Here is a 22594-nt window from a genome sequence, read left to right as displayed (position 1 = left end):
GCAGGAGTTGAGCTTAACATCTTTGCTGAACATCACTTTGCGATATTCGGGCATGTAGAATATCAAAAAGCATAAAAAAGGCACACAAAAATTACAATTTCCCCTATTTATTTATGAAAAACGGGATTTGGAAAATCCAGAAAATCCCGGGATTTAAAAATAAAAAATCCCGGGCTTCGGGGTTTAAGAAATCCCGAAAACCCCCGGATTTGCGGGAACGGGATTCCCCGTTTGGTATCTCTAATTCAGATACCTGAATCACCCAATGTATAAGTAATATATAATTGATAAATATTACTCATACGCCGACATGGTTCATGTGAAAAATAAAACAATAACAGAGAAAAACTTTTTTATCTCAACTTAAGTAAGAAGCTGACTCGAGTTCTTTTTTGTTTGTATGAATGAATGAAGATTTTGCGATTTTTCAAATAAGAATTATAAAAAGTGACAGCGATTTAACTGTGGGAGATGTAAAAATATTACTATCACGCTATGTTCTGGATTGCTTACATGAATATTATGAATGTGTTCCGCTAAAAATTGGAATTTTATTAAATTTTTGTTAAATTTCTATTAATTTTTGAGGTGCTCATACGTCGGTTGTACTTCAGTCAAATTATCGAGACGTATCTTAAACGACGTGTATTTAATTCAAATATGATCTTGTATATATACTTTTTAATTGTATGATGACATGTCAATTTCCTGGCAAAAAATGTGCAACAAATTATTTTTTTTTTTAAAAAAATTGGTTTCAAATCTTTACCCCTACATAACTTCTTAGTGGTTCCTCCATTTTTCGTAATTGATATGTATCTCTCAGATTGAAGTACGCGGGCATTATTTTCCAGTAAAATTCAGTTTTATTGATGTGAAAATTGTTTAGGATTTAACCATATATACTTTCTAGGGTCGCAAGTAAATATCTGTGAGTATTTCATATTTAAGTATTAATTAAGGCTGATAGCTTTCAATCAAAATGATTTTTAATAAATAGTATTTATATTTTATTTTGCAACAAATCACTGTGTATTGTTTTTATTTTCTTTTTCTGTCCATCCTTTTACTGACTACTTAATGTTCTTTGCCTTTATTTTCTGTTATTCCTTATTTTTTTATTTCTTATCATTACGACCATAGTAAACAAGTTAAGAGTTATTGTGAAATATTGAAGTTGTCTGTCACTTTCTAAGAGTTGGAAATAAAAAACAATTAGTATTGGCTTATAGATTGATAAGAGACAGCTAAATATTTTTTATGTGATTTGTACTAGAGATATTTTCTCAAACGTAATAGTTTACCTAAATCATATTTCCTTTTTTTTAAGCCTAAAATGCATAAATAAAAACTTATTACTTCAAAACGCTTTGTATTTTCTAAAGTAGGGTATTACAAATTCGCTCTTAAGCCACCCTACATAATATTTTTTTTATATATATTTTCTACTCATTAAAGTATCACTTGAGACATAAAAATCCCCGAGTTTCCATGTTCTTTGGTGTGTTTAATTTGCACTTAAACTGTATATAATTTCAACTGTGAGCCGTTCGAGAGTGTTTATACTTGTATGTATACAAAAGTGTGTTTGTGTCAGAGTATGAGTTTCTGGGTTGTTGTATTAGTAAATCTTTTTTAGGCATTAAATAATATTTTTTCCTTTGTATGGATTTTGTATACATTTGGAGTAGTATAAGTGAGTGTGTGTGTGTAAGTAAGATTTTGTTGTTGTTTATTGTTTAAGTACATACTTAAACTAAAGGTTCAAGCCATAACGTAGTGTAACAGGAAACAAAGCTGTAACAATAAACAGGCAACAACACCAAAACAAACAGAAAATACTTATGTTTATGTATATTAAGGTAGCCCTTGTTCCGAGCCAAAAGAACAGCTCAAATTTTGAGACCAAGAACGAATCAAGGCAATTATGGATACTCTGTTCCAAAGTCAATCGAAACAAATAATAGTCGGACGGTGCAATTTGTGGACTATAAAGTGGGTGAGGCAAAACTTTCCAACCACTTTATTCGAAGTACTTTTCAACAGGTGCTGCAACATGTGGCTGAGCGTTGTCATGTTGGAATATTATGGTTTCTGCTTGAGTAACTCCCAATGATTTTGCAAGTTCTTGTAGAGTTTTACAACAACCTTCATGGAGTAGTGCCCGAAATTCTTGGTCTTCAAACTTTTTTTTGGCTGGCCTGGATGATATTTGTCTTCTGTGTCCAAATCACCACTTCTGAGCCGCATAAACCATCTCTTATGTTGAAAGCAACGGAACACATTAACCATAAGCTATGGTGTGCTTCAGCGGCACTTTATATACCCTACACCACCATAGTGGGGACTCTTGTAATCACTTTCTGAGTCGATTAAACGATGTCCGTCCGTCCGTCTGTCCATGTAAATTTTGTGCGCAAAGTCCTGGTCTCAATTTTGAAGATATTTCGATAAAATTTGGTACATATAATTTCTTCGGCCCAAGGACGAAGCCTATTGAAACTGGCTGAAATCGGTCCATTATTTCACCTTGCCCCCATACAAATGTCCTCCCAATATTGGACTTTATCGGTCATAAACGTTTAATTTATATAGGTATCTACACCAATTTCGCTCCAAATAAGTTTTATATATACGAAATTTATGTCACCAAATTTTGTTACAGTCGGTGCATAATTAGTCATAGCTCCCATATAGACCCGCTTCCGAAAATCACTTTAACGTGCATAAATCCCTTGAAAATATTGGTATACACACAAAATTCAACAGAAATAATTTTCATATAGACATATAGATCGGTCCATAACTGATCATAGCTCCCATATAAGTTCCACTTCCGAAAATAAGTCATGAATATAAATTATTGATATTTTAAAAGAAAAATATTTTTGGAAAAACATTTACTTAGTGTAGGGTATGATCGGGCTAGACCGACCATACTTTCTTACTGGTTTTAAAATTGAATTGAAAATCCAATAATTGCTAAATTTAAGCCACCCTAGTATATACATTTATGTATGTGTAAACTCAATACTTAAACAACAGCTTATGAGTAAATACAAACGTAAAATTAAAAAAAATAATAAAAAACCTACAATAAAATAAAATGAAAAAGTGTTAAAGCATAAAAGTTGATATGAAGTATACTTCCTCTATTTAAGCATTATTACGTTTTACTTTTTTGTATTTTTTTTTTCTATATTTTTTTCCTACTTCAATTTTAGCTTTTTATTATAACACAAAAATTATAGCCTGAAAATTATTCGTTTGTTTTGTAAATGTGGCTGTTGATTTCTAGAACGTTTAAATTGCAAACAGAAAATGAAAGAAAATATAAAAAAGAAAATAATTACGAACAATTTTAATGAGTTTTTCTTGTAAGTATTAAAAACAAAAATCTTGAAAAAAAGAAAATTAGTAGAATATTTATTTGATACTATTCTAAAAATAGAAAAAGTCATGTCAATTTACATGGTAAAGCTTATTATACGAAATTAAATAACATCATTTACCACTTATAAATCAAATACTTAAAAACATGCATTCTGAAGAACTTAAATTATATAAATAAAATAAAATAAAATTTTATTTTAAAAATATAAAATCTTCTAAACAATATTTGTTTTCTACTCAACAATTTTCCAGAAAGCTTATACTAATCCCAGCTTGTCTCCATAAATACTAATAAAACAAAGCTTATACTATTTTAGCAACCCCCTAGAAAAACAAAAAAACATTTAATAACCCTTTCAATCTTTATGGCAACATTTTCTAATTTTTCAATTGCCTTTGTTACAGCACAAAAAATCCAGCTATACTTCAATGTATAGTATTGTAGTAAATCTTCCTTCCACTCTATTGTTTTTGTTTGAAACTTAAAATTGCAATTGTTTATTTTGTATTTGTCAGCAAATGTTATTGCGTAAACCACTTTTACTGGCAACATTACTACAACCTACAAATAAAAATAAACAGAAATTTTATAAAAACACATACATAAACACACATGCTCATATACACTCACACACACACATACATAGTTATACAAATAACAACAAAAAATGTACTTAGTACACATACACAGCATTGAACTAAACCCTTTTTGTTTTTGAAGTTCAGTTTAGTTTAGTTAAGAGTAGAGCAATACTCGTTATTTTCTAGAGTCAGTTTAGTATGTAGTTTTTGTTGTTGTGGTTGTTGTTGTTGCTTTTTTATATTTATTATATACTTAAGTATCAACATACTCGAAACCAGGGATACCTAAACCATAGAGAAATACACATAGAGCGGAAACTAGAAAAACACTCAAACCGTTGTTTTTATTTTCATATAGTTTTTTTTTACTAATACATTTTAACCACTTAGGTTTTTGACAACTGAGACAACTGAAACCTACTGAAACATTCTGAAACACTAGGCTTAATGTAAGCTTTTTCATTGAGTTGCTAAAAATACGTATCTTAAGTTCAAAAGATTTCAAATCGAAATTTTGTATACAATCTTAGAAGCAAACACAAAACTGTGTAAGTTCTCTTTATTATGCCTTCCACTGCATTCTGACTATAATTTGTAAATTTTCATTAGCGGCCCTATGAAGGGGATGTTCACACTCATGCAATGCATTCTATTGCAACTAGGAAAATAGGTTATGGGAAGAAGGATAGACGGAGTAGTGTTTGTGGCATTTGATTTGAATTTTTTTACATTGAAAGGGACAGGAAATACTTCGACAGGAAGCTTATTCCACATACGGATGGTTCGGCTAAAGAACGAATTTTTCCTGTAGTGTATTGTGCGTTCCAATCGACCACAAATAGATGAGCCCTCGCTGATGAATGCGCATTTCGTAAGAAACTACGGGTATCGGGAACAAGTTCCGGAATTTCATTAGAACACATTCTATTGTAGTATCGATAGAACAGTGAAACACAACCCACATTCCTACGATGCTACAGAGAAACACTTGAATTGGATACCCTACTGTCAACGATAAACACCTTCGCTCTCTCCTGTACACGATCGAGTAACTCCAAAATAGTCTTCAAAGCACCGGTCCACACATGAGAGTTGTATTCCATTTTGGGTCGGATAAATAATAAGGAGAATAATAAGGTAAACAATAAAGAGATCAGAGGTGAAATATTTCTTACACCGTCTAAGAAAACCGAGGCACTAGAGTGCTTCTTTCGACACTTGAAAAAAAATGTTTTGTTCAGCGAACATCATACTCATTCTCATGCCTAGAACATCGAGAGCTTCTGATTCCTTAATAGCAAAAAATGAAGCAACATGATCTGTCGAACGTTTGTGCATTAAAATCGACTCTGTTCGCACAACCCCATTCAGAGATTGTCACAAATAACTGGTTAAGTGTATCATTCAAGTTTTGCCTCATTGCTACAATCTCCGACAGGCTTGGCCAATTGTTGAATAAATATGAATGGCAAATGTTGCTGTCATCTGCAAAAGAATAGATAGGGTTGGAAGTTTGACTTAGAAGGTAATTTAGAAAAATAAGGAAGAGAGTAGGAGAAAGAACGTAGCCTTGTGGTACCCCTGAATTAATCTTGAACTCGTTTGATGAGATCCCATCTACAATAACTCGTATAGTTCGATCTCTGAGAAAGCTCGATATACTTAAATCGAGATAAGTCGTTACCGAGACCAAAAGCAATAAGAACGCCTTGGAACTATCTAGAATCTAGTGAATGGAACGACACCATTTTTCCGATATGAGGGTAAGAAGGTCCCCCGTAGAGCGTCCTCTATGAAAGTCGTACTACCGGTCGCTAAGCAAATGGTACGACTCTAGATATTTCACAACTCCATAACTTTGGAAAGTGCAGAACAAATTGCTATTGGGCAATAATTTTTAGGGTCGAAGTACACTGCTTCAAGACCAGTGCTGGTATACCATCCGGTCCAGGAGACTTTTTTATATTGATATACTCTAAAACCTTTTTAACTGCGCGAGCTCGAAAGAATATATTCGGCATAGTTACTGATACTCTTTTAAGCTCGGGTAGTGTTTGATTGCTTTCCTCTAAGTTCGAATTATTTGCAAATAAGTCAGCCAAATGGTTAGCTTTATCAACCGGGTCAGTGAATGATTGGACATCCTTTAAAGGAGTAGGAATAGAGTAACTAGCATTGTCCTTTATTCCTTTAACGAATGAACAAAAGCTTTTGCTGCCCCGGGGAGCAACAAAGTAGCTTCAGAGTTGTGGTCCAAAATGTAAGACAACCTTCCAAAATTGTATTTTTTTTTTGCATGAACTAATTGCAAAGAATACCATGCAATTATGCACTCATTATTCATACGATAAAAAGACAAACGCTGTTAAAAAGGATTTATCTTAGCCCACCTACAACTTTCTTCATGGAATATGGCTTTATGCTACTGTCATGCCTATAGAATAGACGTATCTTTACAAAATTCAGCAACAATGAGTCTCGTGAATGGCCAATAATAATACGAGTCTTATATAATTTTGTATTATAATTATTTATAAATTTTTGTTGAATTTTATATATCGATATTTATAAGTTAAGGAAGTAAGCCAGTTACTTTAACTTAACTTTGTTTCAAATGCGATAAAATTGCTACCTGTAGCTTGATTACAGGTTCAGTAATAAGTAGTTTGATTAAAGTAATTTACCCTTTATATTACTTAAATATTTCGAAATGACAGTGAGTGAGCAGCAATCAGTTGGGAATCACTACTCAGAATACACATGCAATTTATGAGACCAAATAAGAGAATGATAATGATTTTTTGTGTATGGGTAGCTAGCTGTTGAAGAGGTTTCAGTTGCTGCTGCTGTTGTTGTAGTAAGTAGTTGTTGTTTTTGTTGCTGCTGTCTAAACAATCATAGTTGATGTTACATGTAGCAGTAGCTGTTGTTATTGTTGGTTTTGTTTTTAAGCTTCAAATGTCATTGCATATTTATTGTCGTTGTCGTTTTTGTTGTTATTTCAGATGCAATAAAAAAGTATAATGAAAAAAAAAGAAAAGCAAAAGAAATAACAACAACAAGAAAAAAATGTGGAAAATGAGATAGAAAAACTGAAAGTAGTTATTTGTATGTATGTATGTATGTAGGTCTTTAGTAGAAAATCCTTTTCTATCAACAAAAAACACACATACAGGCATAGTGGTACACATACATACATATGTATGTGTAAAAACTTATGTATACATACATATGGGCAATTCCACGAGAATGACAACTACGACTGAAAAAACAAAAACCGTTGAAACTTTATTTTCAAGACGTTTAGAATAGGAGAAAGTACTAAAATTGTATTACGTGAAAGTATTTAGAGCTTATTACAATATTTTAAGGGCAAAAATAATAGTTTAAACTGATTAATAAGAACCTCAATTTGACTGTGATTTTTTTTTATTTTTAAATTTGAGGGACATTTGGACCCAAAGTGCTCTTAAGGGTTAATTTATATTTTTGCACTGTTATTGTAAATCTAAGACCTTATGGGATATTTTTTCTCAACTTTCATTAAAATCGGCACAAAAATATATATAATATTTCACTATCATTCATTTAGAAATTCCAAATATTCAAATTTATTTAGAAATATCTGAGTTATAAGATTCTGTATAGGTTTTACTTAAAATTCATAACAGTAAGGAAATTGGTATCATTCGCCAAAATATGACCAACAAATTAGTTTTACTCGAAAATCGCAAAATTTAAATCGCAGGTACGGAAAACCTGTAGGAGGTATTGACATGTTTTTTTAAAATTTTTATTCCCTATTATATTTTCAATAAATCCCTGCGTGATGAGCAAAAAATTCTGAAATTTGTTTAACAAAATTTTTAAAAATTTGAAAATGGAATTTTGAAATTGTCGCAACATGTCGTTCCAAATTTTAAATTTGTTTAGTCATACCTGAGAATAGGTTAACGTTATCCTACGAAGACAAAAACTCATACACAAGTAACTATGGATATATTTTAAGTAAAAATTTGTTTTTATTTGAATATGTCTCAAATTATGTCAATTTTGTTCCCACATTTCTTGTTCTAGTGGACACTTTAATGGCCTGCGGAATTTTTAATAACTTTTACATTTTCTAACCAATTTTTGTATATTACATTGCAAAAGTAATTATATAATGTCAACATTTTTACAAAAACTGAAAAAATATAATTTTTTCCAGTTGTAAATTTTCTCAAGCACTTCATTCCTTGTGCGGCACGCCAATTTTTAACCAATCGAGCTCAAACTTAGTCAATTTTTTTTTATCCTAACCTCACACAAAACTCTTAGGCTAAGATTGCGGCCTAAATTAGTTCCGATTTATGTCACGTACGATATACCCTTATTTCGCTCGATATTTTGGACAATTTCGAAAGAATTTATTATTTTTTAAAATGTAGCCTCTGCATGGAACATAAAGATCAAATTATTTTTCAGATACTCTTAATTTTGCAAAATCTATTCCACTCTATAGGCGTACAAATGTCACGTACTATGACATGGAATTGCCCATATGTATGCGTATGTAGGTATATAAACATTGTCGTATGGTTTTAGAAAGGCTTATGGTAAATTGTTTAGAATTGCTTTTATATAACGCTACATACATATATACATAAGACTATATACATACATCTGTACATACTTAGCTATATACATACATATCTAGGTATGTGTATATAACATCTGTATAAAAATATTAACTGTTTTTTTAACATGTGTATGTACTTAGTGGTAGCTCACTACTACCACTACATACTTACTAAGCTAACAGCCATTTTTTATGCGGAAATAAAAACTGCCAGTATAACATTACTTCCACACACACATACAGATACACGTGAGACTACATTCACATGCAGCGTATGTATACATGTTTGTTGGTATCTTCACTTATAGTAGCAGTCTCTAAGTAGATCTTTTATACTAAAGTTGGTTGTTGTTTTATTTTAGTTGTTTGTTTTTCCATTTTTTTTTTTTTTGCATTTGTTATTGTTCGAGTAGTTCAAATGGAAAATCATTTATTTGCTTCGTTTGTGTTTTTTTTTACAGAACACAAACACAAACGGAACAAACACAAGCCAAACAAATGAATATACTCTGTACGTTTGTTTAAAAAAAGCAGCAAAGGAAAAATAAATTGTCTAGAAGTAATCGTTGCATAAAAGGCAATTTAAAATATATATAAAAAACAATACGCTAATCAGTGGGTGTATCTGCGTATGTAGATTTGCTGATACAAGCCCCGGCCTACTTCTGTACTTCCCCTTGTAAAAACAAAGACTTTGTGGAATATTCATGCATATATTTTAGGTTTGTAGAGATAGAGACGTTAAAGCTGCCAGCTTACCAACTAAACAAAAAAAACTTGCTTGTATTCTATAATATAATGCTTAGTAGTAAGTAGTAAATAGCAAGTATCAAATGAAAGTTAATATGTTTTTATGCACAATAAATTTTAAATTGTTAATAATTTCAAATTTCTCTTTTATGTTGTTTAGCAAAGAAACATGTTTAGCTTTTTCTATTTAATTTATAAAGGAAACCACAATTTTATTTTTTATGTTAACAGTAGGTTTTAGTTTCAAAAGAGAACAATTGTTAAGAATTTGTAAAAAATTATATTTGCTTTTAAAGTAAAAATGTTAAGGAATTTGATATCAATTCCTTAACATTTCTGAAAAATTATAAAAAATTTATATTTTCGATTTTAACTACTTGCTTTTATCAATTTTCCTTTATTTTTAATGCTTGATTTTAAAGTAATTTTTGCTGTAATTATAATAATATATTATTTTATCAAATCAGGTGAAAATTGTAGAATTTATTCTATATTAATATAAAGATATTAACTTACCAAACAATTTTCATAATGACACCTAAAAGTATGCTATGGAAATTACATAAAACCATAATAATATACGAATTTAACAAATTTATGATGAGCTTTAGAAAAAATTTAATAATTTTTACATTTCTCAACAGATTTGGATAGAAATTAATATATTTTATTCGAAATATAATATTGATTAAGAATGTGCACAAAAATATATTTGGCTTAGAAATAAAATAGGAAAAAATTAACATCAAAGTTGAAAAATTTAAATTTTCGACTTTAATTTCTTGCCTTTAATAATTATTTTATTAAAATTAAAAGGAAATTTTTATTAAAATTAAAAAAAAAAATTATATAAGGTTTTAAACATTAAAAAAAATTATATTTTTGATTTTAGCTTATTGCCTTTTTTAATTTTTCTGTATTTTTATGCCAAATTTTAAAGAATTTTTGTGTTCTATTGTACTATTGTAGTATACTACTCTTTCAAATCAAGTGAAATTGTAGAATTTATTAAATTTTAATATAAATAGTACGATTTTCATAAAAACACCTAAAATTATGCAATGAAATATTACAGAAATCCAAAAAATTAACAAATTTATGATAAGCTTTAGAAAAAGTTTAATAACTTTTACATTTCTCAACGGATTTGGATAAAAATTGATTTGTTGTATTCAAAATAAAATAATATTGTTTAAGAATGTGTACAAAAATATATTTGACTAAAAAGAAAAAACGTGAACAAATTAACATCAAAATTGAAAAATTTAAGTTTTTGGCTTTAATAATTTTTCTAATAACGCATTTATATTTAATTGCTAAATTTAAAAGAAATGTTTATTCGGAAGAATGTCCACAAAAATATATATGGCTTAGAAGTAAAAATACACATTTTTAACTTTTCATACAATTTCCATAACAACTCCTAAAATTATGCAATGAAATATTACAGAATTTAACAAACTTAGGATGAGTTTTAGAAAAAGTTAAATAACTAATACATTTATCAACGGATTTGGATAAAAATTAATTTTTTGTATACAAAATAGAATATTGTTTAAGTGTGTGTACAAAAATATATTTGACTTGGAAGAAAAAATGCAAAAAAAATAACATCAAAGTTAAAAAATTTAAATTTTTGGCTTTAATAATTTTTCTAATAACGCATTTATATCTATATGCTAAATTTAAAAAAAAATCTTTATTCGAAATATAATAATATATCATTCATTCAAATCAGTTGAAAAATGTAGATTTAATTCAATATTAATATAAACACTTTAACTAACCTTACAATTTCCACAACGACACCTAAAAGCATGCTATAAAATTAAACATAAAAACAAACATATTTTTAATTTATGATAAGCTTTATGAAAAGTGTAATAACTTTTACAATTTTCAATCAATTATGGTAAAGGTTGAATTATTTTATTCAAAATAGAATAATGTTTCGGAATGTGTAAAAACATATATTTGCATTCAAAGAAAAAATTCAACAAAATTTATGTTAATTTTGTTTAATTTGAAGAAGCAAAAACATGATAATTGAGGAGATATTACGTTATAAAGTATTGAGAGATACAAGTTTTATAGGTATTTGAATAAAATATTCCACAATCTACTTGAGTTGTGTTCGTCGTTGTCTTGGAATATCTCAAGGAATATTTTTAAAGTCCATGGCTTGAGAATAATTAGTGACACTTTCTTCATATGTTATATAAGCTACTTGATAACCTTCAGAAATTTAATTTAAATTTGTAAATAATAGAAACAAACTCCTCTAAACTTTATATTCATTAGAAATGTATTTTATTATTGAAATTAACAATGGTAATGTTTTCCTATATTAAATTATTTGTTGCTCTCTCTCTCTTCTTGTGTTTAGTTTCCAAATCATTTAAAGTATAGAATTTCGTTTCCTTTTCCTTGTCGGGTAATCCAAGTACTTTTAGCGAGTGTTAGTTGAGTGTTGTTAGCTAAATGGAATTTTTAATAAGTTTTTCCTGTACTTTCGCTTCAAGAAAAGAAAACAGCAAAATATACAACAAGCATCAAACTTTTTTTTCATTTTCAAAGTTGCATTTGTTGTCCTAATATTATTGTTGTTGTTGTTGCTTTTGTTAGTGTTGAGCTGGTTTTTGTTAACATTTGTTAATGCAGACATTTAGACAAGTATTATATTGTACCATCCAGTCTATAGAGAGCTAGGTTTTTCTTCCTGTACATATTTACTATATTTATTTTTATGTAGTTGTTTTTATTTTAGTTTAAAAACAAACAAAAGTTGCTCATACAAAAAAGGCTGTTTGTTGTTGGTTCTAGGAAAACATTTGAAAATCTATAGAACATTTTATGTACTAAAATACAGAAAGTTTATTTTTCGCCACTATTTGAAATTTATTTTTTTTACATTAAAGTAAAAAGTTTGTCTTTTTTTTGCTGTTTTTCAAAACTATAGCTTGTTCAACATGGCTTTTAATTTGAGACTGAAGTTAAAAGTCAAATTAACAATTTTTAGACAATTAAGTTTTGTTTTAAAGTTTACCCAAAACAAACAGAAACAGTAATAGCTAAACAATTATTTAAGTGAAGCAAATAATTTTTAATTTCTTACCAAGAACCCTTCATTTATTATTAATTTCTGTTGTTTTATTTTTAAAATTTCATTTTAGGATAAACAATTGCATTCCTCGCGTGGCATTATTATCTCCAATCAAACGCTGGTGCTGCAGGGAATTTTGAAATCATCTCATGGCCAGTATTTCTGCCGGGCCACCAATATACAGGGCAGTGTTTCCAGCAATGAAGTGTATTTAGATGTAAAATGTAAGTATGATTTTTGAAATATAAATTTTTTTATACCAAATTTCACATTTTGTTTTAACCCTTTATGTAATTACTCTTAATGTAACTGCTTAGAACTGTTCAATTCAATGATTTAAATTTAAAAAAAAAAAAATTTCGACTTTGGTTTCTTGTTTTTACTAATTTTTCTTCTAAATATATGTAAATATTATTCATTCATTGAGATCGGAAACAAATTTTAGAATTTATGTATTTTTTATATAAAGACTTAAAATTTCCTTACAATTTTCATAACGACACCTAAAATTATGCAATGAAATGTAACAGAAACCCAAAATAAAGCATGACGTTTAATAAATATTACAATTTTCAACCGATTTTGATTAAAATTGAATTATTTGATTCACAATTAAATATGTAGTATTTAAGAATGTATAAGAAAAAAGTTTAAAAAATATATAAATTTTTTATTTTGACACTTACCTCTATTAAAATTTCTAATAATTCATATATATTTAGAAGTTAAATTGTAAAGAAATTTTATTTTTAAATTGTTTTGTATAAAAAACCATTTAATTTTTTCAAATCGTATGAAAATTGTAGAATTTATTTAACATAGCAGTAATTTCTTTAACTTTACATACAATTTCCATAACGACACCTGAAACTATGCTATAAAATGTTACAGAAACCCAAAAACGTATAAATTTATGACAAGCTTTAGAAAAAATGTAATAACTTTTACAATTTTCAACCGATTTCTCTAAAGTTTGTTTTATTTTATTCAACATATAAAATACTTTAAAAATGAGTAAAGAATATATTTGCATTTGAAGAAAAAAATTTAAAAAAAGTAACATCAAAGTTGAAAAATATTAAAATTTTGTACTTTGTACTTTGGCTATTTACTTCTGAATATATTAATATATCACTTATATTGAAATCGTTTAATAACATTAGAATTTATTAAATTTTAATATGAAGACTTTAACTTTTCATACATATTTATGATAACTTTTAGAAAAATTTAAATTACTTTTACAACTTTCAACCGATTTTGATTTATTTTAGAGTGTTTTTTAAAAAATCGTAAAAAAATATTTGACTTCAAAAAAAAAATTAAACGAAAATTCTAAACATTAGATTTTGACTTGTTACATTTTTTAAATATTCTATTTACGGCTCTATATTTATGTACTTAATTTTAAAGATATTTTTGTTCCAAATATAATAATATATCATTCTTTCAAATCGGATGAACTTATTCCATTTTAATATAAAAATTTTAATTTTTCCTACATTTTCATAACAACACCTAAAACCATGCTATGAAATATTACAGAAAACTATAATAAAGCATAAATTTAACTAATTTGTGTTAAGTTTTAGAAAAAGTGTAATAACTTTTACAATTTGCCATTGATTTTGATAAATTTAAAGTTATTGTATTACAATAGAATATTCTTTAAAAATATATAAAGAAATATAGTAGAATTTTTAGAAAAATGTTAAAAAAAAAATTTACTATAAAAAAATTAAAAAAAATTTATAAAATCAGTGCTAATTTTGATTGCACATTGCACCTTGATTCTAAATGTGTCTGGATCCAAAATGTATATTGTTTATAGGATCCCAAATGAAAACTGCAAACGAAATATCAGAAGTATATTAAAGGGTATGCAAATTTAATATGGAATAAAAACCTATTTCATGAAAAACTTCAGTAAAATAACTGATAAAACTTGAAACGACAAAAAGAAAATAAATTTGTTATGAGACATCAGCCCTTTATATCAGCTAAATAGAGATTTTTGTTAGATCTTTATACCTTATCATAAAATCTAGCGATTTTCCTGAACATTACTATATTTTAGCTAACAATTAAAGCATACTTTAAGGATTTTTCACAAAAGTCATACAAAAACTCTGTGACATAAAACCGCTCTAAATTTTTGCTTTTCTTTGCCATTCCTTACAATTTTCCACATTGATGTAACAATTTACTACAGTTAAGCAGTTTTTTGTTGCAACCTATTTTCTATTAAACTAAAAACAGGCACACATACAAACATTCTCTATTATAAAATATCCATAACACAATATCCTCATATAAACTATATGAAATATTCTATTATAAGCTAAATTATAAGATTTTATATAAACCATGTACATATGTATACCTATAGATATACATATATGTAGACTTGTATATATATGTGTTCGAACTAAAAGCCTTGTGTATTTGCCATTTTCAGCTGTAATAGTAACTAATATTACCCCTTTTTCAATAGATGGCATAGTTGAGTTTAGCGTGTGGCTTGAGTAGGAATGTAAAAGATTTACTGGCATCTTTGTCAGGGCTGTTTTCTATTTTTCTAGTTCTTTGTGCCACAGTTTTTACCAGGTTGTATAGATACGCATGTACTATACTGTAGGCTCCCTACTTGAACAATGTATTGAATTTCAACAACCTGTTCATATTTTTTTTTATAAGTACTCATACAAAAGAATGGCTATGTTACTGTAACACTGCCTTTGCATTCATAAATAAGTAGACGTATACAGCATACATACATAAGTAGTATGATTTCAATATATGTATGGCTTTTTCTGGTATTTTTTTTTTGTTTCAAATATAATACCCCGAGAATGGATGATGGTATATGGAGTAAAAAGAAATAAGAAACTAATAAAGGAATAAAGAAATATAAGTACATATAAGAAATTGGTACACAAAAGTTAAAGTATGTATATGTGTAATTGAAATTTTAAAGCATACTTTAAGGTGCAATGTTTTGTAAGGAAATTTATTAAAGCGACTAGTTAAAACAAGTTTAATAAAACGCAAGTTAAACAAAAATATGTATATGTTTAAAAAAATATAGCATATTTCTAGGAGACAATAAATATAAAGCATATTAAAGGGATTTAACAGCTAAAATACTACAAACAATTTAAGCTCAGTTTAATCGAACTTTAATCATAAAAATAAAATATAAATATAAACTTTGATTCCATGAAAATATGTAAACAAATCGACATCAAAGTTAAGTTTTCGAATTTGTCTGTTTAACTGTATTAAATTCTGTATTAAAGCCTACAAATTTATGAAAATATAGGAATTTTGCATTTAATTGTATTTTAAATATGAGAGCTATCTAAACTTTTATTTAAAATAACTTCAATGATATTTTTTTAACCTACATATAATTTTTTTCTCATTATATTATAACAATGATATATAATTTTCTAAAAGCTGTTTAAACCTTTTACTTTTTATTATTTCATTTAAACGTTTGTTAATTAATTTCCATTAAAATTTACTCAACCATATAACTAATTGATACAATAACCTTTATTTGTACATTTTTTTTTCAACTCCCACAATCTGCTCATTTTTCTCTCCCCATAGACCCACCTGTTTGCAAATCAGATTCAACAATAATACGCGCCGCACTTAAACAAACCATTAATATAACATGTCAAGTGGATTCGAATCCTCTTGATAATCTAAATTACAAATGGCACTTCAACAACTCACTTGAAAGTCTCATAGAATTGCCTTTAAATATGGGCATGATGATGATGAGTGGTGGTGCTGGTGGTGGTGCAGGAGGCATGGCTGCCTCACTGCATACACCCTTAAATGGTGCTGGCTCGAATGCAGGTGTACATCATGTGCAACAGCAACAACATCACCAAATGTTATTACATGCGGATGCAAGTCACGCTTCCGCCGGATATTATCAACGTAGCAAAAGGAAACACACACAACAACAACCCATACAAGCCAAAGTTGTGCATGGTCGCCATGGTCGTGTTGCATTGCGTGCAGTTAACCCACTGCAACAACAGCAGCAGCCTACCCACATCGATGCCTGGTCAAATGTGCAATTCGAAGATGATTTCGAAATTGACCACCAACAGCAACAGCAGCAACAACTCTATGATGACAATCATGCTACCGCTATAGCTGGAAATCATCATGCAAATGGTGATGGTGATGATGAGGATGAAACCGTAAATGGTGTTTATGCCGATGATTTACCACCCTACACCCAAATGGTCTATTCCAATCTGATATATAAAAATCATTTAGACAACAAACAACGTGGCAACAAGCAGCAAACACCAATATATCAACAGCAGCAGCAACAACAACAACAACAACTATTGCACTCACAACCCTTGCATGACATTACGCACAATAATCAATATCAGTTGGCCGAACGTAAACGTTTGACAGCTTTGCATAAGCAACAACATCATCGTGTTGCGGTCACCACAGCCACACCGCCGCCACCTCCTCCAACGATACCTTTGAACAATGTCTACTCGTATCACATTGAATCGTATGAAAGTTTTGGTGCCATTTCATGCGTGGCCAACAGTCCAATGGGTCAATCACAACCATGTTGGTATCACATACAACCAGCAGGTAAGTTTTTGTGTTTTTTGCAGGGAATTTTACTTCTACCATTATGCATGCATTTTGGCAAGGGTGGGCTGGCGAAGTTCATTGTCCGAAAATTAAGTATTTAATAGAACCGCATTTATTGTTTTGCAACAACATTAATGGAGTTGCTATAAACAGTTTAGAGCAAGTAGTTTTGTCAATAATTATTTTATAATAGATTTTTGTTTAAATGTGTAATGCTTTGCTATCTTGTTTATTTGACAAAACTTTAACCATTAAATAATAATAACCATATACGAACACCACTATATGGGCCCCCAAAGATTAGGGGACTCGGTGTCATTTTTGCAAAAAAGTAGCAATTTTCTCAAGCTCATATCTTGCAAACAGTTCTGAATTTTGATTTACTCTCTGAGGCAAAGTTGTAGCCCTTGTCATAAAGAACAAAAATGTGAATATATAAATAAAAAAAAACTTTATCTTCAAGATCATAATCGCAAAAAACTTTAAAAAAAGTGAAATAGAATTTTTTAAAGCTGCCTAAATGTATGCTTTAGTTTTTAATAATTTAATAGTTTATGGCCCAAAACACTTAATTTAGTTTTTTCTTACTAACTTATATTAACCTACATAAGAAAAAACTGAAGGAATTTAGTGTTTTGAGCCATAAACTATTAAATTATTATAAACTAAAGCATATTTTTTAGGCAGCTTTAAAATTTATTTCTAAATTTATTAATTTTTTAAAGTTTTTTGCGAGGCCGCAAGTCTTTGGGGCCCATAATAAAAAAGTGCATGACTGTGGGAAAAACTGGGAGACACGGGTATTTTTTTTTTGGTCTTTTATCACGAAGTGGTGTTCGTATATGGTTATATTTCCATAACTCAAAAAATTACACACAGTGTAACCAGAAAAATTCACTACCAAAAGAGGTTAATTATTGTACATATGTTTGTCATTCCGTCAAATTTGTAAAATTTTCAGAATTTTGTTTTAAAATTAAGGAAAACAATTTAAGGTCTTTTGAGCATCGCAAATCTAAAAAGTGCAAAAGAATGCCGACACTCGTATATACATAAATATTTCCTTTGAAGTATACACTTTATTCCATAAGCTTTATTTAATAACTTTTCCATTAACGTTCATTTTTTCTACATTACTCTAACAAAAGCCTTTCACTTAGCATTAACAATTTAATTTCAATGAATTTTCAAGTGATCTATAAAAAATGATATATTTTTAAAGCTGATTACAGATTTTTTGTTGTTATTCAAAACATTTCAATTAAACTGAAAAAATATTTTAAATTAAAGTTACATGTATAAATTTTTGTTTATAATTCAGTTTATTTACATTATTTTTATTTTTATTATAATTTAAATTAATTTCCCATTAAAAAGTGAACGAAAAAAGAAATAAATTATAATAACAGATTTTACACATACTGCAAATATGGCTGCAAAAATGCACACATATGTGTATTAATACATTTATATGTATGAATAGTATATTAAAGTTCATTATTTATATTTCTCCTTTATGATTTCCTATTCAACCATATATAAATATAAATATTTTTTTTTATGTACTACAGACTTATATAGAAAAAATAATATATATTTTTCCGTTTATATTACAAACAAAATATATGTATATGCACGTACTTGTAAAATGTGTATTTACTACCTTTACAATGCTAAAACATTTATATAGATCAGATATGGAAAATAGTATTCAAATAGTACTACTTTGCATATATTATTTGAATTATTAACCCTACAGTGACGACTATGTGGGGAATTGAGACAATATATCCTATATATCACGACGATCTTTCTAGAACATTATCTAAATGTATGAGTGACGATAAACAGATATTTTTCATCTATATTTGAGAGACCAGCAGTATCCGAAATGGAAAGTTGTATTAACTCTTTCAGCCACAGTTTTATGTTTATAATCAAAACAATTGCATTTTTACTTTAATTAAGGCTCATATATTCTGGAAAATAAGAAAAAGTAAAAATACAGCTAAAGGTTTTTATGAAATAAGGTGGTTAGTTTATTAACCACCATGACGGTTGTTTGAAATCTTGTCATTTTGACAAAATTTTCTAAACAAAACAAACGATATTGCTGTGAATGTGAGACATTCTCCAATTTTTTATATGATTTGATATACCCCCACGTCCTGTGTAATCAACCGGCTCTTCCAATCGACAAATTTTTTCACCATTTTGTTTCCACCACAGCAGTTTGGGTAGATAAGTCACTAACAGAAGTATTTGCCAAATTTAATAGAGGTATGTGAACATTCGAATCAAAATCTCCACCATATTTTGGCTGGACTCGCGTACAAAATATCTTCAATTTAACAATTTAAAATAACATAACATTATGTAGAGAAACACATTATATAAAACCTATTTTAGTCACAGTGGTTAGTAATCTAATCACTCTATTACATTATTTATCAAAGAATGTAGTATAAAATATTACTCTGTTAGCACAAGCCAAACAAACCCTAAATAACAAAGTAGCGCTGAATTTGATGAACAATAAACACTCGACTTTTTTGTTGAATACGGGAAAACCTCTTAAAAAAACTGCGTTTTACAATATTTTCATAATAATAAATTAATCTAGCCAGAGCAACCTGTTTAAGGTGGTTAGAAAAGTGACCACTAAACTGGAAGGAGTTAAAGCTATGAAGTTAAAATACACTGGTAATACAGTATAATATTAAGTCAAGCAGGAATGCTATTGCTACCAGTCACATCTTCAAGCGATATCTAGCATTATGTTCTAATTCAAGAGCTTTTAAAGCAATGATGTCCTTAGCATAGCACAATTGTGCTAATTAAACACACACGCACACTTATTCTGTTTTATCTAGTAGTCACTGAGACAGCGACGAATGCACATGCTTAGCGGATGTATTGCTATACCCTGCAAATAATATTGTACTACATGAACCATTTTAGATGAAATGGAGTAAAAATAGACTCATTACAACATGGTCCAAGGTAATGACAACTTAGTTTCTTGTTAACAGGATTTCAACATACAATTTTGTGAAAATGAGCGAATTCAGTTAATTGTGAATAAATTCGAAAATAATCTATCGATTTTTATGATCGATACCTCATTTTGTTTCCATTACATGTGGTTTTGCGATAAGGCAATAAATTTGAAAAACTTTTACCGTTTTAGATTTTTCATGATTTTTTTAAAACAAAAAAATTTGCCATTTTTAAGTAAAAAATATATTTTTTTCTACAATTTGTTATTATACCTCCGAAACTACTGAGCCTATTGAATCGCAATATATATATAAAAATTTGTACATAGCATGAAGCAAATGCTTACATAATTCAATCGTTAGAAAGAAGAACATTAACTACTCAAATATTTGTTTATCACACAAAAAACTGAAATTTTGTGAAAATGAGCGAATTCACTTAATTGTGAATAAATTCGAAAAGAATCAATCGATTTTAATAGCCCATATCTCATTTTATTGCTATTGGATGTGGCTTTGTGATAAAGTAATAAATCTGAAATCTGCCGTTTTCGATTTTTCATGAGTTTTTTTAAAAAAAAATTTAAAAAATAAGTTTTTTTTTCTTAAATTTGTTATTATTACTCCGAAACTACAGAGCCTATATAAATGCAATATATAAACGGATTAAAGGTTATATAAATCTCTAAGTTTCTAAGTTTATTTTAATAACATTGGACTAACTCGTTTTCAGTTATAATAAATTATGTGGAGAAACATCTAAACAAATTTTACCATACTTAGGTAGCCATAATGTATCAAATCTATATAATGGTTAGTCAAGCCTTTTTTTGCTGTTGATGTGTGTAATATTTCGCATACAATTTTATTGAGATTGTTGCTTCATTCATGTTAAAAAATTAAGCATTCTTTTTGATTCATTCTTGTTAAAAAATAAAGCATTTTCTTTCAATGCAATTCTATCTCGCTCATTAAAACAACTGCAGTTTCAACTTTGGGCATCCTTGTTTTAAACTTTAAACATTAACTGTGAAGCAACACTCTGCTATTAACATTGTTTATAAACAGAAGTTTCTAATTATGGAAATGTTAATAAACATGATTAATGTTACAAGCAGCCGTTACAGACCGTTAAATTCAAATTGATAATGCGATAAAATGAAAAGTTATGTGTTTAATTTTCCATAGAAAATAGTGTTATACAGAAAATTTTGTATAGAAAATAGTGTTATACGCAAAACTTTTTTATAGATGAAACTGTTATACACACATTTTTCTAAAGAAATAACTGTTATACAGAAATTTTTTTGGATGAACTGAAACAGAAATTTGAATTTTGAAATTTGAATATGTTATAGTTTCAAAAAAACTTTCGATTGTATCCACTTGCCCATGCCTGATTTAAACACTATAATATGCATATGTATTTATTTCTATAAGTGTGTGTGTGTTTAAACTCACACCAACAGTGAAATAGCCTTAAGTAAATATAAATTTCAATTAATTTGTTATACAATATGTTGAGTGTGTGTGCGTTTTTTTTTTTTGTTAGACCTTAAATACATACACAAATCTTTGTGAGGATTTATATAAAAGGTAGTAACATGCATTTAAAATACTGTCATGTGTAGCAGTTTTTTACATGCCCTCGAACTTATTAAAGGGCTTGACAAAATGTTTAAATATTAATTAACAATAGTTGTTTGAGGTTGATCTATATAAATTTGGATATTATAAATAAATAATTTCTTTTAAAAATCATTTCATAGCCTAAGCATTTGATAGAAATGTTATAATATTTGTAGCATACTTTTAGGTTTACCCTATATTTTTGACAAACACTCGCATTCATAAAGCTATTAGGATAATATTGTATGAAACACAAAGTTTAATGCTAAATTTACTTTTAAATTTTACTAAAAACTATACAATACTGTTTTGTTTGGTATATTTTTTCTTTGCATGGTATCTGTATCATTTGCTTAAAGACCAACAAATAGTTTTTGTAAAGTAAACATTGTTCATAATAAAGAACATAATTAAAGGAAAAGCCTTTTGTTTCCAAAGGGAACAGTAAAATTTTGCTGGGCTATGATTTTTCATATATCCACAATCTACCTGGTTTACGTGCACATTTTACTTAAATACTATTTATCATTTCATGTTCACACAGTTACCCAACTTAACTCTTTGTTTTATAATAAAAACCTATTTTTTTTATTTCTTCTTTTTGTTTCCTAAATAGTTTAAAATATTGTTATTGTGTTTTTAAGTGATTTAAGTTATTTAAAAATTATGATTTTTAATATTGGTTCTTTGTTAATCTTTTCATATTGTCTGTATCCCTAAAGGTATGTTATCTTTTGTTTGATTTTTTTCCTGTTGTTATAAAACTGGACAATAAAGGAATTTTTGTATCCTTTTTTAAATACTCCTTTGTACAAGTAAAATTTAATAAAAATGTTATCATTCTCTCAGAATACTTATGTAGGAAACAATTTT

General features: G+C 28.3%; 1 protein-coding gene across 1 annotated transcript in view; it reads left to right on the top strand.

The window, feature by feature from the left end:
• Positions 1-22594, top strand: part of side-V (sidestep V) — a 238967-nt gene that overhangs the window by 179769 nt on the left and 36604 nt on the right. The window contains exons 9-10 of the mRNA XM_065513915.1: positions 12520-12673; positions 16065-17090. Of these exons, the coding sequence (XP_065369987.1) occupies positions 12520-12673; positions 16065-17090 (1180 nt within the window). The remainder of the gene's footprint in view (positions 1-12519; positions 12674-16064; positions 17091-22594) is intronic.

The sequence above is a fragment of the Calliphora vicina genome, chromosome 5, assembly GCF_958450345.1.
Source record: "Calliphora vicina chromosome 5, idCalVici1.1, whole genome shotgun sequence".
Classification (NCBI taxonomy): domain Eukaryota; kingdom Metazoa; phylum Arthropoda; class Insecta; order Diptera; family Calliphoridae; genus Calliphora; species Calliphora vicina.
This window is presented reverse-complemented; position numbering and strand designations above follow the sequence as displayed.